Source organism: Sapajus apella, unplaced genomic scaffold (assembly GCF_009761245.1).
Source record: "Sapajus apella isolate SASKATOON/1434 unplaced genomic scaffold, GSC_monkey_1.0 scaffold147, whole genome shotgun sequence".
Classification (NCBI taxonomy): domain Eukaryota; kingdom Metazoa; phylum Chordata; class Mammalia; order Primates; family Cebidae; genus Sapajus; species Sapajus apella.
The window spans coordinates 278,783-293,025 of NW_022437087.1; the positions used below are offsets into that span (position 1 = coordinate 278,783).

At 44.7% G+C, this 14,243-nt stretch overlaps 1 protein-coding gene and 1 non-coding gene across 3 annotated transcripts in view; one reads left to right on the top strand and one right to left on the bottom strand.

The window, feature by feature from the left end:
- Positions 1-14,243, bottom strand: part of ALPK3 (alpha kinase 3) — a 57,445-nt gene that overhangs the window by 11,635 nt on the left and 31,567 nt on the right. For both annotated transcript variants that reach the window (XM_032264814.1, XM_032264815.1), the window contains one exon: positions 115-2,260. In XM_032264814.1, coding sequence (XP_032120705.1) covers positions 115-2,260 — 2,146 coding nt within the window. The remainder of the gene's footprint in view (positions 1-114; positions 2,261-14,243) is intronic.
- On the top strand, positions 6,324-6,441 carry LOC116541019. The gene has a single exon (XR_004264696.1). It is a non-coding gene; the product is annotated as a small nucleolar RNA SNORA25 (small nucleolar RNA).

Consider the following 14,243-nt stretch of genomic DNA (forward strand, 5'->3'; position numbering starts at 1 on the left):
TCCCTTTCCCAAGGTAATCTGTGAATCCCGAGGAGGGATGTTAGCAGCACATGCTTTCCGTGGCTCCATGGCGCCCTGTTCGATGAAGCCACCCCCTCCCGCCCCATTGCTCACCTTTCAGCAGGTCTTTGGCTTTCCTGGGCTTGGCCAGTGCCTCCTGCTTGCCTTCATCCAGCGCCAGCTCTGTGTCGGGATCGCTGGCCTTGGGGCTGGGGCCCGGGTCTCCTGCGGCCAGCTCTTCCTCTGCCCGAGGCACCTCCAGCATGCTCGCCTTTCTGCCCTGCGTAGGGGAGCGTCTCTCCCGCCCTGGAGTCCCCGGGGACCCAGGCGCTAGGCTTTTCCTGGACCCCCGGGGGGAAACCGTGGGACTCTCCCTTTCTTCAGGCGTGGTTGCCTCCCCGTCTCCTGCTGCTCTGATCTTAGGGAGAAATCTCTTCCTCCGGGCCCCTAGAGCCAGTTCCTCAGGTGTAGCTGCCGGGAGACCTGTCAGAGCCTCCCCTGGGACCTTCTCCCCTTGGGAGGGTTCCTGGGCTCTGCTGACTGTTGAGGGTCCCTGCCCAGGGGCTGCCTGCCCACCCGCCTCCCCCAGCCGACCACCCATGCCACTCTCCTGAGAGACCCCCAGGAGGCCAGGCCCCTCAAGGGAAACCTCTCCTTTACCCTCATTGGATCCTTCTGAGGCTAGCCCAGGGCTCTCCTCATCTACCACAATGGCAGGGACAGTGAGGGGGCTGGGACCAGGACCCCAGGAGCCCCGGGCAGCAGCAAGGGCCTCGCGGCCAGCCTGCACCTCACGGTCCAGGAGGCCAGTGAGGCGACGGGAGGTGCAGGGGCTCAGCAGCAGGGTCTGTGCACTCTGTACCAGGTGGTTGTTCTCCACACGCTCCAGGATGCGCCTCGAAGTCCGGGGACTCAGCCCAGCCACTTCCACAGTGGGGGTCAGAGTGGCTGAGGGCGCCAGACCTCCGGCGGCCGCCCCCACCTGGGACTCTGCCCCTGCTCCGCTCGTCTCTGTGCTGGACAGCTTCAGCAGCAGAAGCAGGTAGTTCTTCAAGGAATCGATGAGACCAGGGTCACAGCTCCGGGGACGTGGGGTCCGCCCCTCCACATCTGGTACCTGGGCGCAGGCCCCCTCATTGCTGGTGGCCATGGTCTCTGGTGGGTGACTCTGACTGGGGGTCTCCAGCCCCAGGTGCAGTGTTGGGGCAGAACTCACCAGGGTCTGGTCCTCAGAGGGCAGGAAGGCAGCTGTGCTCCCGTGCGGAGAAGTTGGGGTGCTGCTCGTCCCCTCCTTTGGACTAGCAGTCAGCCCAGTTCCAGGAAGAGAAGGTATTGTGGGCACCTCCTGGCTCAGGCCAGCTGGAGGACAGCCACCGCGAGCCACACACAGCAGTCCCCCCGGTTGCTCCTCCTGGGAGCTCTGGAACAGGCTGCCCTTCTGCTTGGCCTCGACTGGGCCTGACGACTGTGGCCCCCGGCCTCTCTCTCCTCCCACCTGCTCCACACTCCCCTCGAGGGGCAGCTGTGCTGGGAGCCTGAGCTTCCCTGACAGGGGACCCAGCACGCTTTGCTGGTGGTTCCTAGAGGCTGTTACTGCTGCCTCCTCAGATCCGGGCAGGAAACCAGGGGTTTCTGGGACACAAGGCCCTTCTGGGGTCTGCGCAAAACATTCAACAATCGGAGGAGCTCTGGGTCCCTCTGTAGGTGGGAGTTTGTGGGCGCTGGACGGTGGGCCAAGGCTGGTCACCGCCTCCTGCTCTGACGGACCTGCTGTGGCCGCGGGCGCGCTCCCCTGTGACTGCGTCCCCTTCTCTTCCCGTATCCTTCTGTCTTCCTGCGTGCCCTCATCTGCCTGGGACTTCCTGTCTTGCTGTATCTTCCTACCTGCCAGTGTTGCTTCCAGCTGTGTCTCTGCTCTTCCCTGTGTCACCTCGCCCTTCTGTGAAGTTCTGTCTGACTGTGGCCTCTCGCTTTCTTGTATCCCAGGGTCCACTTGCGTCTTCCTGTCTTCCCGTGTCCGGTGGGCTGTCTGTGTTCCATCTCCCCCGGTCCTTCCATCCACCTGCATCTTCCCATCTGCCTGCACATTCTTCTTGCTTCCAGTTCTCTGGTTAGCAGATGTTCTCCCATCCTCCTGGGTTTCCATATCCATGGGCTCAATGATACCCTGACTTCCAGAGGTGCTACAACCGATGGAAGCTCCATCAGAGCTGCTGCTGGCCGACACAGTAGGAGCCGTGGTTGTCTGGGACTCCAGGATCTGAGAACACGGGGACAAAAGCAAGGATTTGACTACATGTGCATCAAGATCTCTTTCCAATCTGGCATCCCAGCCTCCTCTGACCTTACCCAGAACTTCTCATGGGAATCTTGCTGCCTGATTTCTCAGGCCTGCTGGAAGTTGGAAGGCAAAGGCATGTGACAAATTCCCAAAGCCCCATGCCCACCCCATCCTAATCTCTGACCTCAGAATCTGGACTGGCATCCAGACCCAGCTTGGGTCTTCCTACCTCTTTCTGACGAAATCCTGCCTTTCCTGAAAGCCCTCGCTCATGAGTTATCCCGCCCCTAACCCTGACCATTTGAAGGAGACTGTTTTCTCCCCAGGGTTCCCAGAGCAGTCCATCTGTCCTTCTCCTGTGGCACTCATTGCCTTGTATAGAATTATGGGTGAAGTGAGGGGGTGCCAAAGGGTGTTCCGATAATGGCCTCAATGGCAACACTGAGTGAGTGGTAATAACATGATGCCATCCAAACAGAGAGGGTTAAAGTAATTCTGAATGGCATCTATGCCAGGGAATTAATGAAACATTATGTTACTCTTCTGAACCTCTACTTGCAAAGCACTATGCTAGGTCCCTGTATATGATATGTATCACCCCACTTACTCCTCATACAGTGTGAATACTTAGGGGAATCAGCCCCATTCTAGAGATAACAATGACAAGAAGGTATGTGATCTGTCTACCGTCAGGTAGTCAGTCAGTGGCAGAGTTCAGATTCGCAGGCAGGCGTACCCTGCTCCAAATCCCATGCTCTTTGTTGTTATACCGTACTGCCACCCACATTTAAAGGACTTCCTGTCAAACATGGTGGCATACAACAGTGATTTGCCTCTTCTCCTCCAAGATATCATCAAAACTAACCAAGTAAACACGAAATAAACAAAGCAAGCTCCTTTGTTAGTGAAACTGGAGGCAAATAAAACCTACAGTCTCAAAAAGCAAGCAAAAGGGTAACAGTTGCCCAAAGCCGGCAGACACAGACACGGGGAAGCTGAGGAGGAGCAAAGTGATACCGGGGAACGAACTGGGCCACAGCTCAGCGGGCGAGGAGTGACGCTGTTCAGCACGTCTCAAGACACCGGCAAGGGCACGGCTACTGTAGACAAAGGACTCATCCTGAGGCGATAAACCCCTTAAGTCCACGGACAGCAAGAGCTGCAGGGTCATGGAGGCCTGGGTGGAAATCGGCCAAAGACACGGGGAGCTGAGCAGAGCAGACAGGGAGAGGAGATGGAATGGCAGAGGCAGACCTCAGAAAACACCGGCAGCTACACTCCTGAAGAAACCTCCAGAAAATTGCTAGGCTAAGAACGTTGTGTCTTAGCATACAAGGACTAAGTGAATATTGTTCCCATGAGCTCTGCTTGAGGAAGCCACCAAGGAACAAATGTAGTTAACCAAAAGATGATTGACGAAATAACAGCAAAAGAGCTGATGGTAAGCACTGAATGTACTTCACTTATATTAACATACATACACGCATATTGACGTGTAACTGTAGAAGCAAGACTAAAATCAAGTGGGGTTCAGAATGGCAAATCAGAATGTCAACATTCTATGCCCTGATGATACAGAAACAACACAACCAGCACAAAAGTGGAAAGGGGAAGAAAATACCAAGTGAAGTCCCTTCCTTGACTGTGTCACCTGGCACCAAAGACATTACTCAAAGGTGAAGAACCAACTAACAGAAATACAGGATATTCACCTGTACAAAGATAATTACTTAGAAATCAAACTTTAGGCTAATATGAGATAGAAGACGAACAAAGAAAAGGCGCGGAAGAAGTGAAACACTTTATCATTTTTCATCATAAAAAATTAATAGAAACAGTGAACAGATGAAATAATTAATGGTATTATATAAAACTGGAATAATAACATATACATATTTTTAGATACCAGAACTACACACAAAATCAAAGCAATCGGTTCCCAAAAGACTTTTTTTTTTTTTTGAGATGGAGTTTTACTCTGTCACCCAGGCTGGAGTGCAGTGGCATGATCTTTGGCTGACTGCAATCATCGCCTCCCAGGTTCAAGCGATTCTTCTGCCTCAGGCTGAGTAGCTGGGACTACAGGCATGCGCCACCATGCCTGGCTAATTTTTATATTTTTTGTAGAGACAGGGTTTCACCATATTGACCAGGCTGGTCTTGAACTTCTGATCTCATGATCTGCCCGCCTTGGGCTCCCAAAGTTTATGCCCACGGCCAGCCTAAATGAAATACTTTTAAATAAACGTAATTAAAATATATGTAAATTAAGTGTAGAATTTAAAGTTACTTTACTAAATTAGGAATTTTCTGTTTTTTAAATTTTTTTTTTTTTTTTTTTTTTTGAGACGGAGTTTTGCTCTTGTTACCCAGGCTGGAGTGCAATGGCGCGATCTTGGCTCACCACAACCTCCGCCTCCTGGATTCAGGCAATTCTCCTGCCTCAGCCTCCTGAGTAGCTGGGATTACAGGCACGTGCCACCATGCCCAGCTAATTTTTTGTACTTTTTTAGTAGAGACAGGGTTTCACCATATTGACCAGGATGGTCTCGATCTCTTGACCTCGTGATCCACCCGCCTCGGCCTCCCAAAGTGCTGGGATTACAGGCTTGAGCCACCGCGCCCGGCCTGTTTTTTAAATTTTTAAATTTTAAATCGATTTTACATTTTAAAATTAGAGATGGGGTCTTGCCATATTGGCTAGGGTAGTCTCAAACCCCTGGCCTCAAGCAATGTTCCCACCTCAGTCTCCCAAAGTGCTAAGATTATAGGTGTGAGCTACTGCACCCCAGCCTAAATTCAGAATTTCAAATGAATGGTACGGATGTGGGAAAAATTAAAGAGTTTGGTGAATGTCAGGAATGAGTCTGACTGAAGAATTTTTTTTTTTGAGACAGATTCTTCCCATCTTGCCCAGACTGGCGTGCAGTGGCTATTCACTGGCAGGATCACAGCCTCAACTTACTGGGCTCAAGTGATCCTCCTGCCTCCGCCTCCCAAATAGCTGGGACTATCAGCTGACTGAAGAACCTTTTTTTTTCCTTTTCAGATGGAGTCCCACTGTGTTGCCCAGGCTGGAGTGCAGTGGCACGCTCTTGGCTGATTGGAACACCTACCTCTCGGGTTCAAGTGATTCTCCTGCCTTAGCCTCCTGAGTAACTGGGATTACAGGCATGTGCCACCACACCCAGCTTATTTTTGTATTTTTTAGTAGAGATGGGTTTCACTATGTTGGCCAGGCTGGTCTTGAACCCCTGGCCTCAAGTGATCTACCCGCATTGGCCTCCCAAAGTGCTAGAATTATAGGTGTGAGCCACTGCACCCGGCCTAACTAAAGAATCTTAAAAAATGCTCTTTAAAGTTCTCTGACAGCCAGATATTAACAGACAAAAATGTCTTGGTGCCAACAAAAGTAATTAGTAATATATTAGAGCCTTCTTTTTCATCTTTTGATATTTTAGAATTAGAAAATATTAATAAAGACATAAGATCTACAGATCTATAAAGAAGGTGCAGACTATGCATATAAGCCCATTGCTGTTCACAAGACTCATGGAAATCGAACTTCTTGATTAAAGCTATGCTCACCCCTAACCCACTCTCGGCCAGATCAATCCCTCAGTGCTATGGAACCTACTTCTTCATTATCTTAATATCTGTCTCCTTCATCACCACTGCCAACTGCCTAAGCGGAGCTGCCAAAGACAGAACTTGGACTTGCCTGGACTACCATGAAACCTAATTGGTATCCATGACTCTGATCTTGGCCTCTGCTAAACTCTTTTCCTCACTGCAGCCCAAGAGACCTTTCCAAAACACAAACCTGACCGTAACACTCCCCTGCTTAAAAACCTCTCAATGGCTTACCATCACTGACAGGATAAAGCCTAAAGCCCTAGCTTCAAAGAGCAAAAAGTTGAATTAGACAGTAGCCCCTTCTTATTCACGGTGTTGCTTTCCCTGGTTTCAGTTAACTGTGGCCAATCTTGGTCTGAAAATATTAAATGAAAAATTCCAGAAATAAACAACTGATACATTTTATAGGTCATTTCAAAGAGGCTATGAAACCAAGAGCTCTTAACACTGTGACCAAAGATGGAAGTTCTCTACAGGATGCCATGGCACTCGATGGCACTATGTGTTCCTGGGGAGATACAAGACTTAGGAATTACATGACACAGTAATCCATGATCGCTGCCTTGGGAGAGTTTTAAAGATTAACCAAAGTAAAAAGCAAAAGCAAATGATAAACTTGGTGCTGTTCTGAGCAGCATGATTAATTCTCATGCCCCCCACCCCTGGGATGTGAAACAGCCTTTTGTTCAGATAGCCACAAGGTATACACTGGGCTGCCCACTACCCATTAAGTAGCCATCTCAGTTATCAGATCAACTGTCCTGGCATCTCAGGGCTTGTGTGCAAGTAACCATTATTTTACTTAATAAATGGCCCCAAAGCTCAAGAGTAGTGATATCAGCATATGATTACAGTTGTTCTATGTTATAATTAGTTACTGTTGTTAATCTCTTACTGTGCCTAATTTATACATTAAACTTTATCACAGGTTATGTATGTATAGGAAAAAACACTGTGTGTGTGTGTGGGTGGGTGTGGGTGTGTGTGTGTAGTTTGGTACTATCTGCAGGCTCAGGCATCCACTGGGGATCTGGGAAGGTATTTTCTGTGGATAAGGGGACAGCTGTATTCTCCTGGCCAGGGTTACAGGCATCGCACAACCTCTACAGACAGCAATTTGGCATTATTTATTATACTAAAAATACTTATACTCGGCCAGGTGTGGTGGCTCACACCTCTAATCACCTCTAATTCGAGCACTTTGGGAGGCCAAGGCAGGCGGATCACAAGGTCAGGAGATTGAGACCATCCTGGACAACATGGTGAAACCCCATCTTTAGCTGGGCATGGTAGTGCACACCTGTAGTCCCAGCTACTACGGAGGCTAAGGCAGGGGAATCACTTGAACCAGGGAGGCAGAGGTTGCAGCAAGTGAAGACTACACCACTGCACAGCCTGGGCAACAGAGCAAGACTCCATCTTAAAAAAAAAAAAAAAACTTATACTCTTTAACCCAAAAATTCCATTCCTAGGAATTTATCGTACAGGAATACTTTCATGTGCAGATGGGCTTATATACAAGGATATGTACTACAGCATTGTTTATGTTTATAACAGCAATAGATTAGAAATCACCTAAATTCCACCAATACAGGACTGATCCAGTGAATTATAGTATATCCGTATTCCAAATAAATAAAACAAATATCCAAATAAAAAAGGAAGGTAAAGGACGGAAAGTATAATATGATATGCAACCTCTGTGTGGAAAATACACAGACATACACACATATTTGCACTTGATCTTAGCCAAAAGGCCAAGAAGCGATGCAATTGTAAAGAAAATAGCTCTGGAAGGATGCCCAAGAAACCAGCTTTGGCAACTGACTTCAGGAAGAGGACCTCAGCTGCAGGGATAGGGAAGGTAGGAGGCTTAATATTCTCTATATAACTTTTCTACTTCTTGAATTTTATACATTGTGCATGTGACACATGTTTAACAAAAATACAATTAAAAATGAAAATATATAAGGAAGTAAACCCTTGTGTGATCAGTGAGGCCTGTCCCTCAGCGAGAGTCCCAGGTCTGTCTCTCCAGCTTCATCTGTTGGGTCCCTCCACCCAACACTAACTTAACTGTACTGACAACTGTGCCATTTCATAATTCCTTTTTGTATTTTTAGACATTCTCACCTTTCTTCTTCCTCACCTCAAGGACTCCTTCTCAACCCTGAAGACCTCATTCGAGTTTCTTTTCTTCTTTAAAGACTTCCTGAGTTCTCTACCCCGAAAAACGTTAGTGGCCCCCACAGCAAATGTACCTACTTCCATCATTATATTCCCATTCTGTGTTACTTCATGCATATGGTAGTTATTTATTTCATGTGTATGTCACTTGCTAATCTGTGAACTCTTCCCCTCTGAAGAGGGCCCAGTACGGGCCTAGGAGTGGGAAATCAATAAATACATGGTGGATGACTGGCTATTCTCTGTACACTTCTACAAGGGCTGACCCCTCTAACTAAACATTATGGGGGAGAGGGTGTGTGTCTGTGTGTGTGTGTGTGTCTGTGTGAGTGTGTGTGCATGCGTGCGCGCTCTTGTTGCCCAGGCTGGAGTGCAATGACACGATCTTGGCTCACTGCAACCTCCGCCTCCCAGCTTCAAGCGATTCTCCTGCCTCAGCCTCCTGAGTAGCTGGGATTACAGACATGCACCACCATGCCTGGCTAATTTTAGTAGAGATGGGGTTTCTTCATGTTGGTCAAGCTGGTCTCCAACTCCCAACCTCAGGTGATCCACCTGCCTTGGCCTCCCAAATTGCTAGGATTACAGGCAAGAGTCACCACGCCTGGTGGAATATCATATATTTCTTAAAAATAAACATGGTGTGAGTGGACTGAACCTAGCTGGCTCTATGTAAGCTTTTTTACTACAAGGAACGTTAGTAGGTTTAATTTGCCATCCTGTCTCTCCCTCTTCCCTCATAAATTCTCAGATATTAAGGACCCAGTCTATGGCCAGGTATGGTTGCTCATGTCTATAATTCCAGTGCTTTGGGAGGCCATTGCAGGAGAATTGCTTGAGGCCAAACGTTCAAAACCAGCCTGGCAACACAGCAAGACCCTGTCTCTACAAAAAAAATAAAAAATAAAAAATAAAAATTAGCCAGGTGTGGTGGCATATGTCTGCAGTCCTAGCTACTCTGGTGGGAGGACTGCTTGAACCCAGGAGTTCGAGGCTGCAGTAAGCAATGATCACACCACTGCACTCCAGCCTGGGCAATAGAGTGAGATCCTGTCTCTGAAAATAAAAACATAAAAATTTTAAAAGAAAGTTTTATTCACCTTGGCATCCTTCACAGTGCCAAACACACAGGAGGCTCACAGGAAAGAACAACTGAACGAAAAGTAGTATGGTTTATAACCCTCTAAGGGGGCATGGCCCCAGAGTGCTGGCTTCGGGGGGCAAGGGACAAAACCAGGACCTTAACTGGGATGGGCAGGGCAGTCATTTTTTGCATAAGTTTTGGTAGTTTGTAATTTTTAAAGAATTGCTCTATTACATCCAAGTTGTTAAACTGATGTGCAGTTTTTCATAGTAGCCACCCTCCTTTTTTTTTTTGCCCTTTCAATCCTTACAGGGTCCACAGTGATATCCCCGCTTTCATTCTTAATACTTGTATTTTTTGTGTTTTTTTTTCTTTGTAAGTCTTGCCAGAGGTTTATTGATATTAGTGATCTTTTCAAATAACCAGCTTTGGGTTCATTTTCTCCACAGCTTTCCTGTTTTTAGTTTTATTATTTTCTGTTCTTTTCTACCTGTTGCTTTGGGTTTATTCTTCTCTTTTTCCAAAAAGTTTTCTAAGGTGGGAACTTAGGTTGTTGATATTTTAGATCTTTTTTCTTTTCTAATATAAACATTTTAATGCTTATATTAATAATACATATTCCTCAAGGCACTGATTTAGCAGCATCCAACATTTTGGTATGTTACATTTTCACTTTCGTTCAATTTAAAATGTTTTCTAATTGCCCTTAGGACTTGTTTCTTGGCCCATAAAAGTATCTTCTTTAATTTAAAAGTGTTTGAAAATTTTCCTATTATCTTTCCGCCATTTATTACCAGTTTAATTTCATTTTGGTCAGAGTGCATACTTCGCATTACTTCAATTATTTCACATTTGTTAAGATTTACATATTATGACCCAGAATGAGATCTATTTTGGTGAATATTTTATATGCGCTTAAAAAGAATATTCAGTTGTTACATACAGTATTCTATATATGTCTACTAGACAGGGTTGGTTTATAATGCTGTTCAGTTCTTTTATATCCTTACTGATTTTCTGTCTACTAGTTTCTATTGATTACTGAGAGAAAGGAGTGTTAAAATCTCCAACTATAATTGTTGTTTTGTCTATTTCTCCAGCTCTGTCAGGTTTTGCTTCATATATTTGGAAGGTATGTTGTTAGGTGCATACACATTTTTTATTGTTATGTCTTATTGAATTGACCCTTTTATCATTAGATAGTTCACTATTTTTCCCTTAGTAATTTTCTTTGCTCAGAAGTCTATTCTGTCTGATATTAATATGGCAATTCCAGCTTTCATCTGATAAGTGTTTACAGGGCATAAATTTTTCTATTATTTTAATTGTAACTGACCTATATCATCATATTTGAAGAGGATTTCTTTTTTTTTTCCTTTTCTTGCCCCACTTCTCAGTATGAAGAGGATTTCTTATCAACAGCATAGAGTTAGGAAAGTTTTTCTGGTTCTGTCGCACAATCTGTCATTTAATTGATGTTCTTAGACCATTTATATTTAATATAATTAGGCATATGTCTAGATTTTGGTAAATCATTTTATTATTTGTTTTCCATTTGTTTCCTGTTTATCCTTCCTGTGTTTCCCTGTTCTTGCCTTCTTTGAGATCAGAACATCTTTTAGTATTCCACTTTAACTTATATAGTTTGATTCTTACTGTATCTCTTTGTACAGTATTTCTGTTGTTGCTATAGGGCTTATAACATATACACCTAACTTTATTATACTTTACCACTTCAAGTGCCATGCAGTAATCTCACCACCATATAGGTCTCTTTGCCCCTTTATGTTGTATTTGTCTTATATATTACATTTGTATACATTTTTTTAAAATGTCTGGCAGACAATGTTTTTTTTTCCTTTTTTTTTTCCTTTTTACCTTCAAACATATTGCAAAGAAATCAAGATGGAATAATCTATTATATTTACAAGGGTATTTACCATTTCCATTGCCCTTCCTTCATTCTTGATATTTCAAGTTTCCTTCTGGTATCATTTCCTTTCTGCATGAAAAATTTACCTCAGCAATTCTTTTTTTATTCGTTTTTTGTTTGTTTTGGTTTGGTTTTTTGTTTGTTTTGTTTTGTTTTCTTTAGACAGAGCCTGGCACTGTCACCCAGGCTGGAGTGCAAGGGCATGATCTCAGCTCACCACAACCCCTGCCTCCTGGCTTCAAGCGATTCTCCTGCCTCAGCCTCATGAGTAGCTGGGATTAAGGTGCCTGCCACCACATCTGGCTAATTTTTTTGCATTTTTAGAAGAGACGGGGTTTTACCATGTTGGCCAGGCTGGTCTCAAACTCCTGACCTCAGGTGATCCGCCTGCCTCAGCCTCCCAAAGTGCTGGGATGACAGGCATAAGCCACCACTCCCAGCCTAGCAATTCTTTTAGAACAGGTCTGCTGACAATGTAGTCTCTTTGTCTTTCCACTATCTGAGAATATCTTTATTTCACTTTCAATACTTAAAGATATTTTTGTTAAATGTAGAATTATAGATTAAAAGTTCTTTTTTCAGCATTAAAAAAAAAATATTGTTCTACTTCCTTTTGACCTCCATTGTTTCTGATGAGAAATCTGCTGTCATTCAAATCATTGCTCTCCTACAAATAAGGTAGCATGTTTCTCTGGCTACTTCCAAGAGTTTTTAATTGCCTTTACTTTCCAACAGTTTGGCTATGAGGTTTCTGGAAGTGGAATTCTATGGGTTTATCCTGTTTAGGGTTTGCTGAAGTTCTTGATCTATAGGTTTGTATCTTTTGCCAAATTTGGAAAGTCTTCAGTCATTATTTCTTCAGATATTTTTTTCTGCACCACTATCTTTCTCATTTTCTTTCTGACTATCCAGTGAAACAAATATTAGACTTTTTGAGTCTAATAGTCTCTGAGGCTCTGTTCATTTATTTTTCTGATTTGTTCTCTCTTTCTCTCTCTCCCCCTCTCTCTTCCCTTCCTCTGTGTGTGTGTGTGTGTGTGTGCGTGTCTGTGTTCAGACTGAATAATTTCTATTGTTTTAATTTCAAGTTCGCTGACTTTTTCCTGCCATCTATCATTCCGCTGTTATACTCAACCAGTGAGTCTTTTAATTCAGTTATTGCAATTTTAAGTTCTAAAATTCACATTTGGGGCTGAGGTAGGTGGATCACCTGAGGTCAGGATTTCAAGACCAGCCTGGCCAACACAGTGAAATCCCATCTCTACTAAAAATATATAATTAGCTGAGTGTAGTGGTGCATGTCTGTAATCCCAGCTACTCACTCAAGAGGCTGAAGCAGGAGAATCTCTTGAACCCAGGAGGTGGAGGTTGCAGTGAACCGAGATCATCCCATTGCACTCTAGGCTGGGCAACAAAAGCAAACCTCCATCTCAAAAAAATAAAAATAAAATAAAATATCTGTGTCTGCATATCTTTTACCTCTTTTTTAAATTTTGAGACAGGGTCTCACTTTGTCCAGGCTGGAGTGCAGTTGCGTGATCTCAGCTCACTGCATCCTCGACATCCTGGGCTCACACGATCCTCACACCTCAGCCCCACAAGTAGCTCAGACTACAGGCAAGTGCCACCACGCCCAGTTAATTTTTTTGTATTTTTTATAAAGAAAGGGTTTCGCCATGTTGCCCAGGCTAGTCTTTAACCTCTTTGCTGAGACTTTCTATCTTTCCATTTGTTTCCAAAGTATTCACCCTTCCTTGTCACATTTTTATAGTAGCTCCTTTAAAGTCGGATGACCCTAACATCTGTGTCATTGTGGCATTGGCACTCTTCGATTATATTTCCATGCAAGTGGAGATTTTCATGATTTTTCATATGCCATGTAATTTTTATTATATTTGGACATTTTAAATATTATAAGAGTCTGATTCTTATTTAAATCTTATGGAGACGGTTAACATTTTTGTCTTAGGAAGCAATCTGCCTGGTCATGTTCAGGCTACAAATTCCATTCAGGCCTCTGAGGTTATAGTTTCAATGTCAGTTCCATTTTCCAAGACTTTCTGGTGCTATTTGTTTTTGTTGTTGTTGTTTTGTTTTATTCTGTCACTCATGCTGGAGTGCAATGGCACGATCTCGGCTCATTGCAACCTCTGCCTCCCAGGTTCACGGGTTCAAGCAATTCTCCCACCCAGCCTCTCAAGTAGCTAGGACTACAGGCATGTGCCACCATGCCTGGCTACTTTTTTTTTTGTATTTTTAGTAGAGACAGGGTTTTACCATGTTGGCCAAGCTGGTCTTGAACTTCTGACCTCAAGTGATCTGCCTGCCTCAGCTTACCAAAGTGCTGGGATTATAGGCGTGAGCCACCATGCCCAGCCTGCAGTGTTATTTAGACCTGCCCAGTGTGTGTGCCACCCAGTGGTCAGTGTGGGACTTGAATGATGGTTCATTAATGTTTTTATTCTCAAACTTTTTTATTCTCAAAGTATTTCATCCTCAAAGTTTTGTATATGCTGTTCAGAATCAGATCCATGCAGGAACAGCTTGGGAATAGGTCCAGAAATTTATAAAGAGTTTATAAACCCAGAGGTCATTAATGATTCTCAGACGTCATTTTCCCAAGCTTTTCCCTCTCCGTAGCTCCCCCTATAGGGCCCCCCTTTCTCAGTCCTCTGGCCAAATGGCTAGCTGGAGCTTCCTTTACCCCTCTCTGCCACATACTTTCACACATGAGCCTGTGATACGGACAAAGGAAGAGGCCAAGGAGGAAAAGAAAAAGAAACAGGGGCTTGTCCCACTCTTTTAGGATCACAGCTCCTCTGACTGGAGGGGAAGATTCTTTTCTTTCAAAGTTTTAGGCAGCTGTGGCCTCTGCTACTGCCATTGTCACGGCCAAGAAATCTCTTTTCCATTCCTGAAGTCTAATCTAGAGGGCTTCTCCTGGAGCTCTCTCTGCCCATGTTAATGTTTACCTCAGGGTTTCAGACAGCATTAAGACCAGGCCAGGAAATGCCAGAAGGGCAAAAAAAAAAAAAAAAAGTAAACACTGTAGTTTCAGTGATACTTTGAGTTCTGGCCATCATCCCCAATTTGTCCGCTACTGTTTGCTTCTCAAAGTTGTC